The 19032-nt window shown below is 40.5% G+C and overlaps 1 protein-coding gene across 1 annotated transcript in view; it reads right to left on the reverse strand.

Moving 5' to 3' along the window:
- Positions 1-10098: 10098 nt before the first annotated feature.
- Positions 10099-19032, reverse strand: part of KIAA0196 (KIAA0196 ortholog) — a 26978-nt gene continuing 18044 nt past the window's right edge. The window contains exons 16-28 of the mRNA XM_010189947.1: positions 18105-18185; positions 17343-17444; positions 16535-16714; positions 15711-15835; positions 15158-15320; positions 14321-14423; positions 14148-14227; positions 13477-13580; positions 12803-12932; positions 12591-12687; positions 12065-12218; positions 11694-11781; positions 10099-10487 (exon numbers count right to left, since the gene is read on the reverse strand). Coding sequence (XP_010188249.1) covers positions 10431-10487; positions 11694-11781; positions 12065-12218; positions 12591-12687; positions 12803-12932; positions 13477-13580; positions 14148-14227; positions 14321-14423; positions 15158-15320; positions 15711-15835; positions 16535-16714; positions 17343-17444; positions 18105-18185 — 1464 coding nt within the window. The 3' untranslated portion in view covers positions 10099-10430. The remainder of the gene's footprint in view (positions 10488-11693; positions 11782-12064; positions 12219-12590; positions 12688-12802; positions 12933-13476; positions 13581-14147; positions 14228-14320; positions 14424-15157; positions 15321-15710; positions 15836-16534; positions 16715-17342; positions 17445-18104; positions 18186-19032) is intronic.

Genomic DNA, 19032 nt, shown 5'->3' on the forward strand with positions numbered 1-19032 from the left:
ATATCCAGTTTTGAGTGCTGTCTGTGTACTTACAGCAGTACCATTAGTGTGGGTTTGTCTTTATGGATTCTCCTAGGCTAAAAGTTTGGACTTTCCAAGGGCAGGACTAGAAGGGTAAGCTTGTAACGGGGAGGTGAGGGTCTGCAGTCCCAACTGTGTCTTCTTGGTGTGGATGGCTCCATCTGTACTGGCAGACACACCAGGGACACCACTGGCTGTCCCTCCGCACTGTGGTGCTCTGTCTTGATGCCAATGGTCTTGGCACAGGCCAGCTTGTGCTCTCCCACGCACGCTCCTGGGAGTGATTTGGAGGGCAAGGGAGTGAGCGAGGCGTGGGGATCGTTGCCAGCACTGAGTGGGTCAGGCTGCCCTGTTTTGGGTATGAGTCATGGTGTGCCAGGTGGTGCCCAGGTCACAGGATGGGTTGTGACATGTTTTACAGAGTTGTGGAGTGAGTACTGACATCCTGGACCCAGATGTCCATGTAGGGCTTCCTGGGCACAGTGCTGAGCTCAGCAACAACTGGCTCATGTACTTTTTGTGTGGGAAGCACACAAAACAGCATAAACATATCCCTCACCCATATTTCAACATAAATAAAAGTGTGCTATTAAGATTTGAGGTTACGAAGCTTTACCACCTTCCTTATGACTGGATGTATTTGCTGCCTCTGCATTTTCCATGCCAGGACAGTGCTGGAGGAAACTCTTGCAGAAAAGGACACCAGTAGCAAGAAATTGGTTGCTGTTTTGAGAATGTGGTGGACACGCTTTGACCCTGGCTAATTTTTGCTTTGCTTTTTGAGATGTGGATTGAAATGGTGGACTGAAATACATTTTGTTGACGATGATCACATTTTGGTGCACATCCCAGTGCAGGCACATAAACCCCTCAAGCATTTCAGATGAGATACCATCATGTCCAGGAAATAATCTTCTTGTAGTCATGAGAAAATTCTGGCTGATTAAAGTAGGCATTTGTTTCAGCTGTAGAATTAAAAGAACACTTTGACCTCTACAAAGTTAAAAAGGGAGAGGGATATGTGTATACAGGTGCTTGGAAGGGTACAAGAAGAATCAGCCATAACTTTATTTTCAAGAAGAATAGGCCATAACTTTTCTCTCCATGTCAAAATCATATAGGGGTAATTCAATGTCTTATATGGTGTGATAGTGGGGAACCAATCAAGGTGAAGGGCAGAGTAAAAGATGATCATCTTACGCATGCTCGTATGATTTCGCTTTGTTAGAAAATGTATAAATAGGCTGTGAAAATGTATGGACTTCGGTGCACAATTAGAGAAGCTACCCTCTGTGTTTCCCCGGCATTGCAATAAAGAAGTGCCTGCTTATCTGCAAGTGCATGGATAAGTTTTCTTGTCATGATTGCGACCCTGTCAACAATCTTGGCTGTCCCTGCCTCCATCTTCTCTTGAGTTGTTATTACCACCTCCAGTGGCTGGAAGCGATTCGTTAACCTTGAGCCTCACACTGCTTTTTCGAGTTGAGTTTTCTCTTTTGAGTGAGAACCAACAGGAGGAGGAAATCTTCTGTCGCAGGCTGCCATGGGATGCTGGGGGTCACTTCTGCTCCCTGGTACCTTGCCCTGTGCCAGAAAGCGTTTTTGACCGATGACTGCCGCCTATATTGCATTTTGCTCCAAGGTCTCAATTTCTCCTGCCATCACCAGGCACAAGTCAGACCCAGTACCTGAGTTTTCAACTCCAGTTGCCTTTATCTCTGTAAAATATGTGCTGTAAAGCGGCACCGTTGTGGCTTGGCTTTGGCCCCATGGTAACTTGGTAACCATATGTACTTACACAGCAGTGGAAACTGGATGTTGACTTACCACGGTTCCTTTTGTACACAGAGCACACTTGCTAATTGCTATAGAGCATACACAGAGCTGCTCTGTCTCTCAATAATATATTTGGTATCAGCGTTTTTCTGACACCAAAAAATAGCAGAGCTATTTTCTTCTGCAAACAACTTCTGGAAACAGTGCATATAGATGTTATTTGCAAGTCCAGCTTGGGGCATTTAAACCAGAGGTCTCTTGTTTTCATGTGTCTGATCACATCAGCATCACACGGCATCATTCTGCTCCCTGCAGTGCCCTCACAGGACCTGTCAGCTATGGCACTTGTCACATACCAAATTTATAATCAGATAAATGAAAGCCAGTAACAGGAAGGCATTTCCCCTCTTGGACTTCTGCATTCCCACTTATCACTGCCTGATACTAAGAAGGCTCTTATGATGCCCTGGAACAATACTTTGGGGAGCTGCTCACCTTAAAAAATAGCCCTATAACCTGCTTTTGAGGACTGGCATGCCTGTAGAAAGGATTATCTTGATTTTACTCAGCTATATTTGGAGAAGTAAATGAAAGTGCTTATTTGCTAAATACAAAATAGAGAAGAACACAGTGTTCAAAGGTTTAAAAGACACAAGAACACACAAATGAGATTGTATCTGCATTAGTCTAGTAGCTAATACTGTCCTTAAAAGCCCTGTGTGGTTCAGCCACAGATGCTTGAGGCTCTGTCTTATCCCACATGGTGGGTTACAAATGCGTGGTGAATCTTTTGAATTCCCCAAAAACTCACGTACGTGCTCAGCAGGGCCACAAGGCGGGTCAGGTCATGACAGTGCCTCAGAGGGATGATTTTACCGACACCTTCAGTGAGCAAACATGGACAATTTGGCAATGATCAATTGATAGCTTTCAACAAGCTAATAAGGCCACTTTGGCAAATGAGCCTTCTCCAAACAACCCGTCATGGTTCATACAAACCTTACATGCATGAGAAGGAGAAAGAGGGTAGGAAAAGAAAAGGAAAGAGTAGGGAATAGAGAGAAGGGAAGTGTCACTGTCCCTGGATCCAGCGTTGTCATCAAGCAGCAGTTTTGATCCAGCGGTGGTGGTGTGACAAAGGCACGAATGGGGCCTGTCTTTATAGTGTCTCCTACATCTGCATGGATGGGAGGGGGTCCTACGCCAGGGCATGGTTTGTTTTTAACACTGCAGGAGTCTCAATGGAGATGCTTGTCTCCTGGAGATGCAAGGTACAGGTTTCAGGTGCCCCATTAACCTGCAGGCTAAATAAATACAAGCATCTCCTGGGCAGATGCGAGGCAGTCTTGTACCTGAGCTTATCTGAAGGCAGCTCATGAGCCTTTCTGGGTCTGGTTCATTGATCAAGCAATGGGTAACAGTGCTGGGAGACAACACTGTCTGCTGCTGTCAGACTAAGGGTAAAAGCAGTAGAATGTGTTTTTTTATTTCATGCCAGAATGTGAATCAAGAATTATATTTTAAATGTACTACTAATAACAAGCCCTCAGTTCCCACCAATGCTAATGGGAACCAAGGAGCTTGTAGTGGACCTGGCTGTAAGGCGAGCTCTGGTTTCTGGGCAGCAGCGGGACGTGACCTCCTCATGGGAAGGCTCCTGCTGCTGCTTTTGGGTGTCCCAGGTATGGGGTTGGCAGGGACATGGAGTGACCGGCACCTTCTGTGCAGAGCAGTGATTTCAGCTGCAAAATAAAGCCGGCTTGTTCCCGAGTCCCTGCTCCAGTGTGGTGTCTTGGGAGACAAGAACTTATTTTTTAATTCTTAGAATCATAGAATTGTTCAGGTTGGAAAAGCTTTTATCCTTGTGTGATAATTTTTGCATTACAAATATTTTATAGATAGAAAATATGAAGAGGGAGGGTATTGTTTGATGTTACTTCATTAGTATATAAGAGGATTTCAATTTTTGTATTTGTTGTTACTTTTTAAAAAAAATTCAAAATGTGAAAGCTGAGGCCTTGTTTTCTGCAGATTTCGACTTATTTTGGTTATGGAAGGATGAGAAAATATCATGGGTATAACAAATTAATGTCTGCTAGAATCATACCTCTATCATTATTCTGTGCATTAATTTTTCAGTTTTTTTTTTTCTGAAGAGCCACAGCTATTGAAAGTAAACTTCATAATTAAAAACGGCATAAATTGGATTTTGGTTTCTGTGGCACATTCCATACTGGTCAGTTTGTACCTGCTTGAAGTGAAAGGGTATCCCCGTGCTGCAGTTTATACCCGGATAAAACATGAGGCGATCATTTCCAGGGAGGAATGCTGGTTAACTCTGGCATCGTGGATACGTCCCAAAGCCGGTTAGTTCAGAGTCAGGTCTTCATAAAGCATTATTGAGGCTTTGGGCATAATATAATCTGTTTTAAAGAAGAAATGCAGGGGTATATTCCCTGCTGAGAAGGACTGTGATGAACTTGTCCATAGGAAAGACACCTGCCGATGTTTATGGGCTCCTTCAGCTCCAGAAACTAATTACATGTATTTTTCCAGAGTTTTTTTCTAGTCTGCCTGTGTATCCTAGTTTTCCTTAGTAATAAAATAATTATTGATTCTTCTGTTCGCTGAGTCACAGCAGTAATTTACACAGCACTCGAACTGCCCATTATAATCTTATTTTCACCCAGGGTCCCCTGTAATCTTAAACAGGACCTAAAACTTCATAAATGATTGCATTAATAACAAAAGCCCTAATGCGTTAAAAGTTTTCTTGTGTTTTAACTTATCTTAACCAACTTTAGGAAGTTGGTGGGGACAGGATATTTTGTTTTGGGAAAGTTTAGAGCTTTTTAAATGAAAAGCTTGAAAATAAATTCAAATAGGGAAAAATAGTGTGACATCAGTTTGTAATCTTCCCCTGTTGCTCTTTGTTTTCCTACCTGTTAAAGAGTAAACCTGTTAAAGGTTTTAAACACGTAAACCTGTACATGTTTCTAGTGTGGGTGAGACATTAGAGACTTCAGGTAATTAATGCTGGGTGATATCTCCTCACTTTCTCACCCATGTCACCCTATCTCTTCTTTTTTATTTCTTGCAATCTTACCATCACGTTTCCTCTTCTCCTGCTGTATCCCTCCGTTTGCTTCTCTGGGGTCACAGATGAATTATTAAGAGAAGTCATTGTCATGGAGTTAACTAAATGGGATTTATTAATGCTCAAGCAATGAGCAAGTGGTAATTAATTGACTGAATGAAAATCAAATGGTGATTAAGCAATAATTGAATGTTAAACAGTGATTTGACGATAGCGTAAGTGATGATTTAGGTGGTGATTAGACAGTGGCCAAACACTCTACTACTTACTACAATCCTAATAATAGCTGGCTATGTAACCATTGTAACATACAATAAACCTTTAGGCCTAATGTAAAAAGTCACCTCGTTATGGATGTCAGATGCCAGGTAAGGGGTTTCTCAGCCTCAAAGAGTAACCTTGAGAGGTGTAACCTTGAGAGGTGTCCCTGCTCAAACTGGAGTCCTCCACTGTGCAGGAGGGGTCAATGGGCTCAGAGGGGCTACAGATATTTATAGCATGAAGTGATGGACTTGTAGCCAAACTCTGCTTTGGTGTGCATGCAGGAGAGCAGCTGCAGCAGTTTTAATTACTCAGCATGGGCTAGTACTCCTAGCTCCTGGTAAGACGAGGCCTAGACTCCTTAATTCTGAGATGATATGGACTAACACAGTTCTCAGGGTGTGCACAGCAGGGCTGATTTCAGTCAGGCATTCTCATCGGTGATGCCTGAACCGAAGAGCCACCACTCAGACTGGGTGCACCGTCACAACAGGAGGGAGATTTGGAGGCCAGAAAGGCACTGGTTGCCAGCAGGGAATCCTGCACTGCATCTCAGCAGGCATAAATGTGCCAAAGCTCTTGTGTGGGTGGTGAGATGGGCGTTGGGCAGGCCCTTGCTTGCTGGAGAGGGAAGGGCCGTGCTCCCAGCCAAGCCAGATGCTGGCACAGAAGGCAAGAGCTGCAATCCTTCCCTGACTTCCCCCTGAAATGACCCACAGTGACACAGGTTCAGCTTTTGCCAAGGCTGAGTTGGGAATAGGTGAAACACCACCACTCAGCAGCGCTGAACCCCACAGGTCCCTCAGGAGAGGAAGACCAGGTTGGGGAATATATTTAAACAACATGGGTGCACACAAGGCCATAGGCTATGAAGGTGATTAATAAATTTGGAGCATCTGTCATACAAGGCTGAGAGAGCTGGGACTGCTCAGCCTGGATAAATATCTGAGGGATGGAGAGAGCAAAGAAGACAGAGCCAGAGCCTTCTGAGTGGAGTGCAGTGACAGGACAGGAGGCAGTGGGCAGGAACTGAGACACAGGAAATTCCATTTAAACATTAAAAGAAGCGCTTTTTTTTCACTGTTCAGAGGTTCAAACACCTGGAGAGGTCACACAGAGAGGTTGTGGAGATACTCAAAACCCAACTGGCCTTGACCCTGTGCTGGCTGCCCTGCACTGAGCAGCAGGGTGGGCTGGACAGTGCTGGTGGGAGACTTCAGGCTGCACTGCAAACCAGTGGAGACCAGAAGAGCACAGCCCAGCACTGCGAAGAATGAACAGAAAACCATCAGAGTCCAGTCCTGTTTCTTTCTGTAGCAGTTTTTCTCCCAAGGCTTTCAATCTCTTACATGCAAAGGCACTGAGAAATAGGAGTGCAGGTTGTGCCAGTCTGTTCACGGTATTCTAGAATTTAATTTCCAAATGTAATAAAAAGCCAATAAAAATGAATGTTAATTCCAGGGACCTAGAGCAAGTTGAGCACGAGGAAAGTGTTGTCTGTCCTTGAATTTGTTGTGAAGTTGTGATGTTGGAAGATTCAGATAATGAATGGAGGGGACTGGGGGAGAATATCAAAGCATCCCCAGCAGAGCCTCGGTTCCAATAAAGCTGGGGAATGAAACAATAGCTTTTCTAATAGAAGTGGAGATACTCATTTGGTAATAACAAGTTGTAAAGGACTTCTCAGTAAAACCATGATACTGATTGTTGGGGCAACAGGAAAAAGGACTTTGCGGCCTGTTTCACAACCTATGGGATGTACAATTGGAGAGACTAAATTGACTCATGAGTTTCTATACCTGCCAGAATGACCTCTTTTGTTGTTAGAATGAGATTCATTAAATGTAAATTAAATGCTCAAGTGATCTTCTTGAGGACCCTGTACAGCTGCACGTTCCTCAGGAAATGGCACAGAAGGCTCAAATACACTTACTAAAGGATAAGGCCCCAGAAGAACCTGAAAATAACATCCCTGACAGAGTATGGAACGGGGGAGCTCCTTTGGTGTGGGCCTCAATGAAGCCGGGTAAAGCAGCAAATGTGATCCTGATCAAAGTAGATCTTACACCAGGGGTAAGCTGGGGAGGGTAAACCAATATCCTGCTAGACTGGAAGCACGCAAAGGACTGGAGCCCTTGATAAATACTTACATGCAATATGGACTGCTCAAGAATGCCCATCTGAATTTAATACTCCTGTTTCACCTGTAAAGAAGCCTCGTTCCCAGGAATACAGATTTGTGTAGGATTTAAGAGCAGTAAACCAAATAACCATGGATATACACCCTAATGTTATCAAATCCTTAAGACTTGCTAGCTTTGGTACCTGAAACAAGTGCATATTTTACTGTTTTGGACTAAGCTACAAATGATGCTCTTTCTTGTATCCCAGTGGATGAGCAAAGCTGAATGATCTTTGCCTTCAAATAGGAGAACAAACCCACAACGGGAAGAAAGGTGCAGCTGTGTGGGACTGTACTTCCACAAGGGTTTATAAACTGCCCTGCCTCATTTGGTAGTGGGTCTGGAACAATGGCAAGGTAGCAGTAACAGCGTGACTCGGTTGCAATACGTTGATGACATGAGCTGGCACTGAAAAGAACTATCTGGAGGCAACAGCTTGCCTGGTAAATACCCTGGGATTACCTGGATATAGAGTTTATCAGGAAAAGGCTCAAATAGCCAAAGAAAAAGTTCAATATCTGGGTTTTGAATTATGAAAAGGGCAAAGGGAGCTTGAAATAGAAAGGGAAGAGGCTATACGCAGGATTGCCCTGTCAAAAACCAATACTCCGAGAAGGAAGACCAAGTGGCAGAAATGTTAAAATGTTCAAAAAATGCAGAAAGATGGTGGGTAACTTCAAATCAACAAGTTCTAACTACAGCCAAAATGATGGAAGTCCTCGTCAAGAAGTTACATGAAGAGACTCCCATGGGAGCCAATGCTATAAGCAGTGTTAAGAGAGGGGCCAAAAATGCAATCAAGTGCAGAGGCAATAGTAAGAAGATGCTGAACTTGAGCAAATACCCCCAAAATATAAAGACCACCTCTCACCTGTGGAGAGAGCGATTGCTCCTGGGTCGGCACAGGCAGATAGATTTCTCTGAGTTGCCAAAGTGCAGACAGTGTAAATACCTACTCATTTTAGCAGACACTGCCTCAGGATGGCCAGCTTTCCCTTGCCACGCTGATCGGGCTAGAGAAGTGGTTAAAGCATTGTTACAAGCAATAATTCCTAGATTTGGAGTCCCCAAGGGTTTATCCTCTGACAGTGGGCCTCATTTTATTTCAGAAGTCCAGGCAGTATCAAGGTTGCTTCGATTTAAATGGGATTTGCATAAACCCTGGAGAGCACAGCCGAGTGGAAAAATAGAAAAAATGAACCAAACCCTTGAGAAAAAGTTGTGTCAGGAAACTCAGCTTAAATGGATAGGTGTTTTGCCAGTTGCCTTGATGAGAATTACAAACACTCCACGAGCCAGGGAAGGAGCGAGTCCTCTTGAAATATTGTATGGGCGACCATATCCAGTTAAAAGTCTGGGAATCCAGAGTGATCAAACGAGGATCAATCAGTGAGCTCCTTTGGCTCTGAATTCACCGGTGCATGATTTTCAACCTGGAAAGATGAGCTGCTGAAAGAAGAGTGGAAAGGGCCCTATGTTATTTTGCTGACCACCCATAGAGCGGTAAAAGTGGGAGGCATGAGCTCTTGGATTTACTGCATGAGTCAAACAAGCCCCTCTGTCAGAACTTAAAGACAAGTGGAAGGCTGCATCGATGGGACCACTAAAGACTGTACTGCTGCCCAAAGGGACCATGAAATGAAAGGTTATGCATTCTTCTGTTCTTTTTCGGGTTGTAAGATTAACTATGTTTCGTCAGAAGTGGGACCAGTCAGAAAATGTGTGGGAAAATTTGGCTAAGATATGTACTGACATGCAACCAAATAGCAAGAAATAGAAACCCTCAGCAAATGATGGTGACTAAAGTAGAAGATAATCCTTTCATGATGAATATGGACAGGAATCCGGAATGGCTTCTCTGGATGAGACTTTATTGGTATGCTTCACATTTCCTGTAAGTCTCAAAAGGGGAGATTTGAATTTGGAAGGATAAAATTAAAATTTACAGGGAAAAGCTTCTAGGCTGAGTGAACATAATGAACTGTCTGAAACCAGGGTAACAGGAATGGAAGGCCCTTAAAATCAAGGAATAACCTTGAAGGTTAAAACAATGAGAAACAAGATACAGTAATGAATAAGAGGACTGAAAGACAGTAACAGTCCTGTCAGCCTTTGTAGGTGATGCTTTTTTATGGTTTCTTTACATTAACCAGAGACAGATTTGGACAAGGATCAAGATGTGAGGAGCCTGCTGCATAACCTTTGGTGATCTTCTTGATCCAGCTTTCCCCCTCTCCCAAATTCAGTAGCATTAATCTATTTATTCTTGTGGTAATGGGACTGATTTCTATGAATTAGGGCTGCTTATGCACCGCTAACCAGCAGGGCCCTGTTAGTTATTACACTGGCTCCAGTGGTGGACAACCATCTCCCTGGCCAGATCCCTTCATCAGCCATAGTGGAGGGGAACTGCACATCCCCTGTCCTTGTTTTTAACATCCACCAACAGCAGCCCCTAGCGAGAAAACTATGCCAGGTGTAAAAGGTTCCAAACCAAGACTGAAAGTTACGGGAATAAACTCCTTACTTTCCAAAGTCATGTTACAATTGCACTGGAAGAAATATTTAAATAGCATGACAGGACATTTCAGCTACAGATATGTAATTTTTTTTGTCCTTTATAGAAGAAAATTAACTTTTGTAGTAGAGAAGCAGACACCACACCTCTTTTCACATTCACATTATTTTAACAGGAAAAACTGATACTTTGGAATCAACAGTCTTGGCAAACTATTCAACACCTTTATTTCCAATTTCATTGTTCGTTGATGATACAAAAGTCAAACTTCCACAAACAGTTCTTCAGAACAAAAACCAATATGATTTATACATAAACAACTACATACAGCGTTTATAATGTGCAGTACCAAATGTACACTGTTTGGATGAGATACAAATTGCATATCATGCCAAGATTTAAAGAAGTGTTAATGATATAGACTAGTGCTGATGGTTACATTTCACAGGGACAGTTGTAGGTACTGCCTTAAAGCACAGAAAAGATACAGTTCTGAAAAGCTCTACTTATCTCATCCTCGGTCCCTGACTCCCCATTTCCAGGTCTGGGGATAAAACTTGGTCCTTCTCCATATTCATAGAACAGTTCTGAATTCATCAAAAATGAAGCTAGGTACATGTGCTTCAACAACCTACAGCAGAGAGGAAGGCACAGTTAGGTATGTTCTTCATTACTAATTTTTAAACTCTGTTCATCCCTTAACAACCATATCTGGTCTATGAATCAAGCACGCTGCACTATGGACCTGAACCACCTGAACAACCTTCAGGATGTGCTCCAGGATGTGTCTTGCTTGGAATTGCCAGGACGACAGCAGAATTTAAGGCTGGAAGGACACTGTCTCCCTCTCTGCTGTTTCTCCACACAGCACCAGGCTGAAGCATAATTTGGTACCCCCAGATACAGCAGGTGTGAGGCTGACATGGGGACTTTCTACGACACTGCACTGTGGGCTGGGAGGAAGAGAGGAACTGGAAAAATCTCTCTAATTACATTAGCTAAGAAATGGCTTAGTCAAGAATCATTGAGGTACAGCCTATAGCAAATGGGATTATGACTTATTTTTAATAGCACATATGAATAATATATCATCTTCAAATGCAGTTAAATGGCATGTAACCCTAAAATAATGGGTTACAAGCTCAGACTTTCAGAACTTCCCTGAAATAAAGAATAAAGATGCTGCCTGGGAAACTATGCTTTGGCAGGAAGAGAGAGAAGGAAATCAAGGACTGGAGATGGTGTTCCACCAAAATTTAGACTTGGTATTTGCCCTGCATTTAGAATCCTGCTAAGTTTATTATTATTAAAGTCCTCAACATCTCAGAACTTCTATTTTATTTCTTCCCTTCCCAAAAGCCCCCCAGCAATGTACACACTCTCCAAGGATTAAATGAACAGACCCTTTTTAAATCCACATGAAGCTGAACTCCTTTCTATATTTTTTACCCCCCTGTATTTTCTAGAAAATATTTTTTCTGTAAGGATGCTAGGACTGGTACAGCAATAGTTACACAAAGCACGCAACCAAAACAACTTGCAGTTTGTACGGTGTGAAAGAACTCACTATGAACCATTCCTACCAGGTAACAGATTTTTCATCTGTATTTCCTTTTGGCAGTCTTTTACAGAACATATGGAAAGGGTCAATGCTGCTTTTTGGACAAGGCTAACACATCCATAATTTTGGATATTTATTTACAGATGATGCCACGTTCCAGAGTGGTACACATGATCAAACTGTCAGAACATAACCACAGCATAAACTGAGATTTAGGTCATCTGAACAGGACTCCTGCTCAGCGCTATGTATGGAAAACACGCAATTCTTCCTTACCTTTCTTGGTAACTTTGTGTAGCGAATGTAATCTTCCAGGAACATGAGGGCACCTACTACGTCAGCAGGCATTTCTGGTATCTTCTGGCTAAAATTGAACCACCATGAACACCATACTCTTACTAGATGATCAGCTATTTGGATAAAATTACACGAAAATGCCAGCCTTCAAATAACACCGTTTCCACTAGCTACCATGTGATTCCATTACAAAAAGAAACGGTATTTTAATCTTACATTTAGTCACATAAACTGTAATTATTATGTCAGATATACTCTGCTAGAAAACCATACTGAAAAAGCAGTGATACTACTACTGAAGCCCTCTTCATAGAGGTGATATTTAGGGGGAAAAAGTAGGACATGGATACCTTGTGCACTGTTCCATCGTCGAACGAATAAACTGACCAATCAGCGCCAGAAATTGTTCTGTGTATCTTGAGTGAAACTGTTTCAGCAGGGTGAGGAGTCCCAGAACTAAGGGAAGCCAGTCAATTTGATCAGCTGGCCGCTTGCACACCACTCCTGCACAGGAAAAAAAACCCAAACAATACGTCTTTAAACCAGAACACATTCCTTATAGCAGAGGCAAACCTATAAAATATACTCTTGAGATTTTTTCCTGTGCCTTCCCTTCTGCTTGTCCACACAAAAATTAAACACTAATGTTATCAACTGCATTTCTTCCATAGCACATGGCTTAATGACATTAACTAAGGCACAAAGTGGAATGAGGAAGTCAGGAGTTTGGATTCTGTTTCGTACAAACCTGCCTGGACATGATGAACTAAAATCAGAAACCAAGTATTTTCTATGCAGGTAATTTTACTATCTTCTCTACAGATAATTTCATGTAGGTTTTCATTAGATTTAGACAAACACCAACTTATACAATACCTAAATTTCTGTTGTACTGAAGTTTTGGAAACTGGGAAATGAGAAATAGGAAGTTGACAGTGGGAAAATATGGCAGACGCTTTGTTGTTATGTAGATCTGAGGGGAAGAAAAAAAAAGAGGAACACAGTTCTTCCATGTATATTTTTTCTCAGTTAACAACCAATAAAATAAAAATAGAAAACTGTACCAAGCACTGGAATGTAAGCCTGACCTTATTTAATGGATTGTGAATGCCAGCTGCTTCCAGATAAGCTGTGATTTCATACAAAAGAGTGTTGTCTTCTTTAGGATAAGGCAGCGATGGGTTCTGATAATGTGCTTCGATGTCAGCCAGTATTGCTCTAAAAGGAAAAAAAAATCAATTATAGGAAATACTTATTTAAATTATCCACAAATAAACCTTACATGATGCCACATCTCATATTAATTTAAAAGCTTCAAAGACACAAAACCCGTAAATGGTTACACGCAAGAGTAAGCCATGATTTTTGGCAGGGGGGTTGGACTTGATGATCTTTAAGGTCTCTTCCAACCCAAACCATTCTGTGATTCTATGATTCCATAATATCCTTTTACAAACATCGTATTTGTTTCAAAATCAACATCAGACATTTTCACTGTTCTTACTTCTCATCCAAATATGACCTCGAATCCGGGTATAACCAAACACAATTAGAAGCTGTGCTGCTCACTGGCATGTTCATACAAATTACTTGCCAAGTTATTAAATGTTTTTGTTTGGTTTAAATTCAAATACTCATCAACAAAAACCTGAATACAATCAGACTCCATGTTTTGCCATAATTTAGGTTTTAAGGATTGCTGAGTTGCTAACAACTACATCACAGTGACAAATGCAGCTCTTCAGCACATTTTGCTTCTTACTTATTGAGATTTTCCAAAGCAGCAGCCAAATGCTTGGAGTCAAACCTGCAGGAATAATTTAATTCATTGGTAATCTGCCTTCGTAAAATCTGCATCTGACCAACCTGTGGAAACAAACGGACAAAAAAAGGGTGGGTTTTTGTACTGAACGCAATGAAGGAAGAGTGAAGTCAAACTAAGGAAAAACTGAATGCGCAACATGATCACAAAATGTCATTACAAGGACAAGATAAAGACACATTAATGGGATAGCTTTAGGTCTGTGTTTAAGTCTTCAGCACGGTAGACTGCCTTCTGCGTGAACAAGGCAAACTGAGGAAATGTTACTGCTCCAAACTTCAGCCTTGGGTCCATTTGTTCACAAGGCACTGCGGGGAGTCACAGAGCTGCTGATGCTGAGCACTAACTTGGTCTTCCCAGATCAGATCCCTAGTACCAGAATGGATTTTTGGTAAACTCTTACACATGAATCTCAGTGCTGAGCACTTGGTGGAGTGTGAGCTGCCCATACAAACAAAGCTCAGGAGCTCTTGCATATCCAGCCCTGCTTCACTTGTGATGTTACAGAATTCCAGGTCAACATAATAAAACATTGTAAAATAAACAGATTAAAGAATATAACCAAAAAGCCCAGGGTGAATTCTCTGTATCACTAAGTCACATAAACCTACCTTCATTATGGAGTCTAAATAAGCTGTCCAGATCTTCTGAGTTTTTGCAATTGCTGCAGAATAAACCTTGCTTGAATTTGCTGAGAAAAGAAGAAGGTTGAGGTGTTAAAAAAAGAACAAGAAAGAGGAACTAATGACAATGGCTTTCTTCCATTTAACCAGTAAGCACTTACCTATAATTCCTTTCAGAGGACTGACAGCATTCATAAGTGCTTTTAAAGTATCCTGTACTGTCCTGTCACGCAATATATTTTTCTGAAACATACTGAGGAAATTCTAAATAAAAGAAAGAAGTAAGTAAGTAAAATCCTCACAATGTGTACTCTCCGCTTAGTTTTGGTGGTACAAGAGCTACATTTACTAATAGCAGGGAAAGAATACTTCCACAGATCTGAGGAATTTCATAGTTGGACTCTGTGCTTTTTCTGAGTTATGCTAATCAGTGTTAGGACAATTAGGAGATCCCCCTCATCAATATGTAATGCCCACTGTAGACAACTATTAATTCCATTTTTGAGGAAGTCTTCATCAATACTTATTTTTCTTAAAATCTTTATCCAGGCTAGGACTGGATTCTTCTCAGAAAACAAAAATATTTGGTTTCACACAGAGGTATTAGGGAAAAAGTCATTACATAGAACTGGCACCTTATTTATGTCATGGTAGATCCAAAAAATCTAATTCTTGTTGATAGCTAGACAGAAAAACAGAAGTTGAGCTGAGATCAACTTTTGGGTATACACAAAGTGTACACCTTCAACCAACAGGCATTCCCTGTCTTACTCTGTAATGCACAACCTTGTGATACACAGCACCATTTATTCAAAAGTACTCACACTCATAATTGTATCTGCAAATGAAATTCTTACCTTTGGGTTTCAACACACATTCTTCAAATGCTTTTCATTTCAATTTACGATTTTAAAAAATTAACAGATGTTTTTTGTTTTACTAGAAGTTATTAAACAATAAAAGCATTGTGACCTTAAGAAGCCAAAGTTCAAAATTACCTGTAGTTCCTTTACAATCATGAAACACAGCAGCCTGTCTAAACCATTGAGACCAAAGGTGCCTAAAGTATCTTGTATCTCTGAGAAGAGACGACTGTTGGTTACTTCCTGATGAGTTTTGATATCATACCATGTGTTCATCTGGTCAATGTAACAGGTGATTCTGAGGAAAAATTAAACAAACAACTACTTCAGGATAAGCTGCAGACAGTTCTGTGATAACCTGAGTAATCTTACTCATGCAGAGATTAGAAAGACTCTCTAAGTATCTCAGATGATGTTTAGTTACTCCTCTTTCCACAAGGGCTCTGTCACCCTTCCCTGGTTTCTCTCTCCTCTATTTGTGTAACACACAGTTTGCCTTCTTAGACTAAAATCACAACTTCTCTAGACTAATATTTAAAATGTACAGGATGGATTGGGTGAATTTAGTTTTAGGTAAAGATGACAGCCAAGGAAAAAATGTTCATTGTATATTTTGTTTTAATATGGTGGAATCTGAGTAATCCAATGCATGGTGCTATAATACAAGCTTCTGACACACAGTACTTACTTCGGGTCTGTGATCCTCAGGATTTCTCTACAAAGCCGACCAATAAATGTCACAGATTCATCCACAGGTGTGAATTTTGGTATAGGAATATGAGTAGACTGGTATATGCTTTGCCAGTCTTGAATCTGAAAAATAAGTTTTAGAGTAATTCGCAGTGTTACCATTGTACATTTCTAATTAGCTTAGAAATTTCATTCCTTTTGTTTAATGTAAAAGTAAATATTAATATATTTTTAAATATTGTAAATTACACACAACAGAACACTGTAAAAACAAAATAAAGCAAAAGGAAGAATAAGTCTTATAACAAAGAGGGTAAGTGTGGAGGTTGAGAGAACTACTTACACTCCTGGTGAAAATTCCATCTGCTCCTTTCTGCATTAAGATTAGCCACTGTTTTGTTAGCTAAATTTAAAATCTATTCACTCTACCACTTGTGAAATGCCACTGAAAGAGCTGGTAACTACTGCAATCTTTCTAAGCCTGCATTCTGATGGCTAACAGATTCAGAGAGGACTCCTGTGATTCAGTAGCTATTTTCTGTTTTATTTGAGAAAGAGGAAGGATATTGTTCACTGGCGAGAGATATTAAAATATTCTGTTTGGGGTACTTCACTCCTCTTACGTATGCAGTGGGGATGCTGAAATAATTTAGAAAAAAAGCTGGGGCAGATATTTTACACAGTAGTCAGCACATTTAGTTGAAGTCACAACAGTATGGACTGTGCACAATGGAGTACACATGTGCCATCAGTCACAAGCTTTAGCATCCAAATATAAAGACATTTATCAAATATCTACACATTCTTGTTTTTTAATAGCACCTTTGTTCTTAAGAAGTTATTGCACTCTTGTTCCACGTTGTAGTTAATAATACGAGACACCTCCTCTTGCCAAATTTTTAAACCATATATGTTGACGTAATCCTGGATATATTCAAATGATCGATGGAACCCATCCATTGTAGCTGCCATTTCTTTCAGTTTGGGCATCAGCTCACTTGGCTACAGATGAGGGAAAAAAAAAAAAGAAAAACAAAACTGAGTGGATAGAATGCAAAGAACATGTATAAGGCTTCTAAATGCCTTTATACAACAACTTCTAGAGGACTTGACCATGCTTCAGCCAGAACTGAAAAGCATTGAGAAATTTATCAAAGGTTGTTTGATAACTGAAGTAATTCTTCTTACTTTTTTTCCCCTCTTGCTTTTAATGTTTATTTTAGGCTTCAGTGGCACTATTGATTGATCTGGGAGACTCAAGAATCTGGACAGGATCAAAACAAGGAGTCACACTCCTTCGTCTATCTTTGCCTTTCTGTGTTTACCTGGCTTATACATATCATGTGTTGGCATTAGTTGTCACAGACGAAGACAGAACTGTGAAGTTATAGGACACTTGGCAATAGAATAAAGTTTTGAATTCTATGTAGTCTTAGCAGTTCATAAACTCATTTTAACATCAAATAAGAAATTCCAAATAACCTCTAAGAAGTTCAAAAAGTGCACTTTTTTCCAAAAAGGAAATCTGTACAGAAAAGTATGAATTATTTTCTAAAAGGTAGCATAATAAAAGAGGTCTCGGCAAACTCAAGATACATAAAAATTAAAAACAAATCAAGCTGTTACGCACCTTGGCTCTAGGATTGAAGATGAGTCCCCTGTGAAGAGCTAGAGCTACCCGTTTTACTAGCTCCTTCCTTATTCCATCCTCTAGTAACTGTTTTGGGTCCACCTAAGTAGAAGAAACATTTTTTTCTTAAAGTCAGAAAGATATAAAAAATATAAAATATTTCTTTTGTACTAAGAAAGATATATATGATGTAATAGGAAAGCAGTGCTAACAGATGCACTTTCCCACCAGTGCTTGTCCAAGTAATAAATATTTAAACAGTTCTGCCAGATATAAATGACTCCTTTAAGTTGAATAGCAAAGGTTTGTAGATCCCATATTCAACCTTTGATAATGATCCACTGAGAGTAGTGTGCAATTATAAAAAGCCAGAATGCATTAAGAAATGTATATTTCTTCAAGAATACTTGCCCCTAAAGTCCTGAAAGGGACTTCTTAATGTAGGAAGAGCAGTTGTTGCCAGTGGTAGAAACAGGTCTTTAAAAAAGCTTCCAGTAATTTTTCCAGTAGAAATGGAAACCAAAAAGTGTCAATTAAGGTTGATGAATCCATGTACAATGAGAACTGTGGGTTCTTCACAACCTTAAATAATACACTTCTTATCTGGATGCCAAGTTAGACATCACTGTTTGAAAATCTGTATAGGAACTTGTTTTTTCTTGTCTTTTTAATCTTTCTACAAGGTCTAGCTTAATGTGCTGAAATACCTGTGCTAAAGTGCTAATTGCCACCAAATGGCTTTTTCCTACTGGAAAACGTTACCTTGATGATACCAACTAATGTAGTTTTCATCATGAGGATACCTTCAGTGAAAATTGAAATTGCGTGGGTTAGCTTGGCAACCTTTAATAGAAAGAGAACATACAACGTATTAAAGTGATTCAATAGGTTCAAATAATTACAATAAAAATACATATATCTTTGCCAGAGGTAACTTCCTATTGTAGACTGAAATAATTTGCACTGATATACTTTCAATTTTACATCTTGCTCTAGACTTACTTATAGTACAACAATAATCTTTCTTTTTATTAAATCAGTATAGGTGTGTTGCCAGTAGGAAAGAACAGGTACCTCTCAGAGGTTTTATAGAGATTCTGGGAGGAAAGATGTAGCTGGCTATGTCACATGTGTACAAAAGATCATGGACAAAACTCCAAATTGGCACTTTGAGCAGGCTAGGGACACAGCTTGAAGTAGTTCTTCCACAATAAAGCCTGCTACCAGCAGTCAGTCCACTTCAGTATCTCCCCCGATTTAATACAGTAGCACATTCACTCAGTTTTTAATTATTTGGTGAGCATTCTTAAGCTCAGAGTTCAGACAAGCCAGTCTTTTGCCTTTAAGATATTTACAACAGAATAGAAACAACACAGTTCAGACTTACAGTTCAGAATTCAGAAATCAAAAGGTAAAATCTTTCGTGTGAGAAAAGCAGATTTCCCTCTCCTCAAAATAAAAGAAGTATCACTGAATACTGCCTCCTTCCCCATCCCCGTCCCCACACAAAATAAACTATCTTTACATAGTCTAAACCCAGTGTTGAGGTCTGAAAGCCAGCTTAATCCGAGACCACAGCCTGTTTGTATAAAACACCCAACAAGTGAGCACTCTGGCAAAAACTGCTGGAAAAAGCTGGCATCTGAACTGATAATTGGAGAGCTAAAAGACACATTCTTTGAGGGAAAGA

Source organism: Mesitornis unicolor, unplaced genomic scaffold, assembly GCF_000695765.1.
Source record: "Mesitornis unicolor isolate BGI_N332 unplaced genomic scaffold, ASM69576v1 scaffold7218, whole genome shotgun sequence".
Classification (NCBI taxonomy): Eukaryota; Metazoa; Chordata; class Aves; order Mesitornithiformes; family Mesitornithidae; genus Mesitornis; species Mesitornis unicolor.